The sequence below is a fragment of the Gekko japonicus genome, unplaced genomic scaffold (assembly GCF_001447785.1).
Source record: "Gekko japonicus isolate JY-2015 unplaced genomic scaffold, Gekko_japonicus_V1.1 scaffold1394, whole genome shotgun sequence".
Taxonomy (NCBI): Eukaryota; Metazoa; Chordata; class Lepidosauria; order Squamata; family Gekkonidae; genus Gekko; species Gekko japonicus.
The window spans coordinates 397,008-401,478 of record NW_015170321.1 but is presented as its reverse complement, the minus strand read 5'-3'; the positions used below and the strand labels follow the sequence as shown (position 1 = coordinate 401,478).

Below are 4,471 nucleotides of genomic sequence, written 5' to 3'. Positions count from 1 at the left end.
GAGCCATTACTCCTCAGTGGCAAGCCACTTCTCTTCCTTCCTCTGCAGCAAGCAGAGTTTGTCCTTGAGCTGCTTCCACAACTGTATTCTTATGACAATACTAGGCTGCTCTGTTCAAACACCATTTGTAGCTTGGGGATCTCACTGTAAATTGGCTTGTTTGAGCCACTGCTTTGATGATCTCAATTGTGCAACTAGCTCTTTCCAGATGTCCATTTCAGCATACCAATATCACTTTTGAAAATGTCATAAGTCTGCTACATAATCGCAGTGTCCTTTTCCGGTTCTCTCTCCATCAGGAGAAGTTGATTCAGTGCAAGGCACAGCTTTTGATTTGAGAGAGCCAGTGGAGCTTGGAAGTCATCTGCAGAAGTTTCAGCTCAGTGGGTTTGACCACAACTTTTGTCTGAAGCAGGCTAAAGAATCACAGTTCTGTGCAAGGTATGTATTTGTTTTGATGCATTCAGTGTCCATTTATGTTAGCCAGGGGCATAGCCAGAAACTTTTGATTGGTGAGGCATGGGGAAATTTGGGGGGGGGGGTGCCCCGTCCACACCTGCTGCTTCTTTTGCAGCAGCAGAAAAAGCAGCTCCGGTTCCACTGCGACCTCTAGTCCTCCTCTAGTCTTTTCGATTGGAGCGACTCGATTCTGGGCTGCTTTTCTGTGCAAGCCGGGGAGGAGGGGAAATCTCTATCTATTTTGCATTTTCATTTTATTTTTAAATTTTTATTTTATTACATTGCATTTTTAAAAACTTATTTCTCGGCCTGGAAAAAAGAAAAAATGGGACTGAAGCTTTCCTTACTGTGCATTTTGGAACACCCACACACATCTTACATTTAATTTTTTTTTTAATTCCCTTGAATTTTTTTGTCTGAGGCAGCACTCATCTGTGGGAGGCCTTGCCCCCAAATGCCCTCCTGTCTACAGGCATGATGTTGGCTATGAGCCACAATAACAGTATATTGACCAGGTCCTTTTGTTTCTTGCCATTCTTCCTCCTCTGGCCCATTATGTTTAGTAAGGCTTAGTGTGCAATGTGACATGTTTGTCTTGCTGATTTCCCTGCCCCATAATATTTCACTGACTGCTAGTGCAAGCAGAGAAGCTTGCAGTGAGACAGTTGCACCACTCATTTTGTCTTTGTAAACATTACAGGAGAGAGGAGACCTGAGGTAGGGGTGCCATGAAGCCTCCATTTTGTTGGCCTTTCTCCATCTTAGCGCTACAACCAACTTACCTCTCGCTCTATGTGGGGCCCACGAAATGTGATCTGGTGTCATTTGTAACACAAAGGGTGAATGCTGGCAGAGATGGGACAAAATAAAACAAGTAGTCCAGTGGCACTTTAAAGTCCAACAATGGAGTACCCAAACGGTGGTAGTTCCGCTCTATTCTGCTATGGTCAGGCCTCACCTGGAGTACTGTGTCCAGTTTTGGGCACCACATTTTAGGAAGGATGTTGACAAGCTCGAGCGTGTCTGGAAGAGAGCAACCAGGATGGTGAGAGGGTTGAAATCCAAGTCTTATGATGAAAGGCTGAAAGAGTTGAGTATGTTTAGCCTGGGAAAGAGAAGGCTTAGAGGGGACATGATTGCAGTCTTCAAGTATTTGAAGGGCTGTCATGTAGAAGATGGAGCGGATCTATTCTCTCTTGCTCCGGATTGCAAGACTAGATCTAATGGGTGGAAATTACAAGGGAGTCGTTACCGGCTAAATATCAGGAGAAACTTCCTAACTGTAAGAGTTGTTGAGCAGTGGAACAGTCGGCCTTGGGAGGTGGTGGATGCTCTGCTGGACATTTTTAAGTGGAGGCTGGATGACCATCTTTCGGGTATGTTGTAGGGCTATCTTTCGGCTATGCTCCTGCAGAGTGCACGGGGTTGGACTAGATGACCTACAAAGTCCCTTCCAACTCTAACATTCTATGATTGTATCAGAATGTGATAACCCACTGCTGAAATATTTTAGACTTATCATTTTATTAGTCAAAGTATTTTAGCAATTCAGTGTGTCTCGACTCAATGCTCTTTCATCATGGTTACATTCCTGTTCTCTCAGCATTTTATTTATTTATTTGACTAGGAATAAGGACCGTTGTGGAAATAAATACAACAAGCTCTAGAAAGAGGCTCTGGGAAAGTGTCCCGGCCTTGGGCACTCAGCATCAATTTGCAGTGGCAACCTCAGCAGGGTATAATGACACAGAGTCCACCATTTTCTCTAGAGGAACATCTCTGCTACCTGAAGAGCTGTTGTAATCAGAATTACCTGGAGATTGGCAACAATGGCTCCCCAGGAGGAAATGGCTGGTTTGGAGGGTGGAGTTTATGGCATTGTACCTGTCTGAGGTCCCACCCCTCTTCAAACCTCACCCTCTCCAGGCTCCATCCCTCAAATCTCCAGGAATTTCCCAATCTGGAGTTGGCAACTCTCCTTCCCAGCCAAGCATCAACCTGCCATTATCTGCCCCTCTGACTTCAGTTTTCCATCTCCTCCCCCCTCCCTCCTAGAGAGCAGTTGTAATTCTGAGTGATCTCCGGCCCCCACCTGGAAATTGGCAACAATGGTTCCTCAGGAGGGAATGGCTAGTTTGGAGAGTGAAGTCTATGGCATTGTACCTGTCTGAGGTCCCATCCCTCTTCAAATCTCACCCTCTCCAGGTTCCACCCCTCAAATCTCCAGGAATTTCCCAACCTGCCATTATCTGCCCCTCACTCTTCAGCTTTCCATCTCCCCCACACACACACCTGCAGCCTCTACTGTGCTCTGAAGCCCTGAGTGCTACGTCACTTTGGCTGTCATGGGGGGAGCATCTCAGCAGGGTATAAGGACACAGTGTCCAGCATTTTCTCCAGGGCAACTGATCCCTGCCATCTGGAGCGCAGTTGTAATTCTGAGTGATCTCCAGTCCTCACCTGAAGATTGGCAACAATTGTTCCACAAGAGGAAATGGTTTGGTGGGTGGAGTCTAGCAGGCAGGGTGGAGCCAAGCAGGCATTGTACCTGAGGGCTCACCGCTCCTTAAACCCCACCCTTTCCAGGCTCCACCCCTCAAATCTCCAGGGATTTCCCAACCTGGAGGTGGCAACCCTATCTCCTTCCCAGCCAACCATCAACATACCGTTATCTGTCCCTCTGACTTCAGCTTTCCATCTCCCCCTCCCTCCCTGCAGCCTCTACCTAGGAAAAGTAGTCTTTTCCCACTCCACCCTCCAAAGCAGCTCACATCATTCTCCTCTCTCCCTTTTGATCTGCACAACAATCCTGTGAGGTAGGTTAGGTTGAAAGTCTGTGAGTGGTCTGAAATCACCCAATCAGCTTTCAGAGGAAGATCCTGGGTCTGGCAGATCCTTCTCTGAAGCACTGACTGCTACGCCTAGGGTAGCCAACCTCCACGTGGAGCCTGAAGATCGCCAGGTATCACAACTGAACTCCAGACAACAGATCTCTCTCTCCTCCTGGAGAAAATTAACTGCTTTGGATGGTGGCCTCTATAGCATTCTGTTCAGCTGAGGCCTCTCCCTTCCACAGACTCTGGCTTCCTTAGACACAGAACCTCCCTACCTGGAGCTGGCAACCCTAGTCAGGATTGGCCCCAATGAGTTCCCCACAAAGGCCTGGAAAGGGTTTCGTTCCTTTGTATTTTTACTGACAGAACCAAGCTTTGTTGCCTACCAACAGCCACTGAGGGAAAAGTTAGTTTCACAGAGGAGCCAAGCAGGCAAAGTGTCTTTCTCAGGAGAGAGAGCATATTCTGACAGGGAACAGTGGCTGCAGTGGGCGGGGAAGAGGAGCAGACCCGGCACCCAGCCAATGGCACACGACTACTCTTTGAGTGGTGGCTGACGGGCCAATGGCTGACGGAGCGCACTGTGGGTGGGACTCAGGGACATGGAGCTAACTGATTTAGGAGCGTGTGGAATGTTCAGAAAGTGCCACCCCACTACTCAATTATATATAAGGAAAGATTTTTAGTCGCCGCTCACCCAAAGGGTCTCAGGGTGACTTACATTAAAACCAATAAGGTAAAAACATTAAAACGAAGTTCCCTTGATTTTTTTTTGTCTAAAGGGGGCAGCGCTCATCTGACTGTGCCTGGGATCATTTTGAAACACCCACACATCTTACATTTAAATATGTGGGGGGCATTGCCCCCAAATGCCCTCCTGGCTACTGGCATGATGTTAGCTGTGAGCCATTATAACAGTATCTCCCTTATCTATATATCTAATTCCAACAGAGGGCGTGTTGTGCGGATACCTATTTCCACTAACAGGAAGCTCACTCTGCCCCAACAGCTTTTCCCACATAGTCAGTATACTTCCTGTGTCTGCAGAAAAATCCAAGAAGTAAAAAAATCCCTTCAGGGAGGGTTGAATCCCCCCCAATACCTTTTGAAATGGCCTCTGCAGGGATCTAACTCCAGGCATCAACGGTGAGAGAGATTAGAACGTTCAGGGCGGGGGG

General features: G+C 47.5%; 1 protein-coding gene across 4 annotated transcripts in view; it reads left to right on the top strand.

The window, feature by feature from the left end:
• GALM (galactose mutarotase (aldose 1-epimerase)) overlaps window positions 1–4,471 on the top strand; it is a 58,837-nt gene that overhangs the window by 49,745 nt on the left and 4,621 nt on the right. For 3 of the 4 annotated variants that reach the window (XM_015418061.1, XM_015418062.1, XM_015418063.1), the window contains exon 6: window positions 300–441. In XM_015418061.1, coding sequence (XP_015273547.1) covers window positions 300–441 — 142 coding nt within the window. The remainder of the gene's footprint in view (window positions 1–299; window positions 442–4,471) is intronic. The other variant, XM_015418064.1, reaches the window with a different exon arrangement.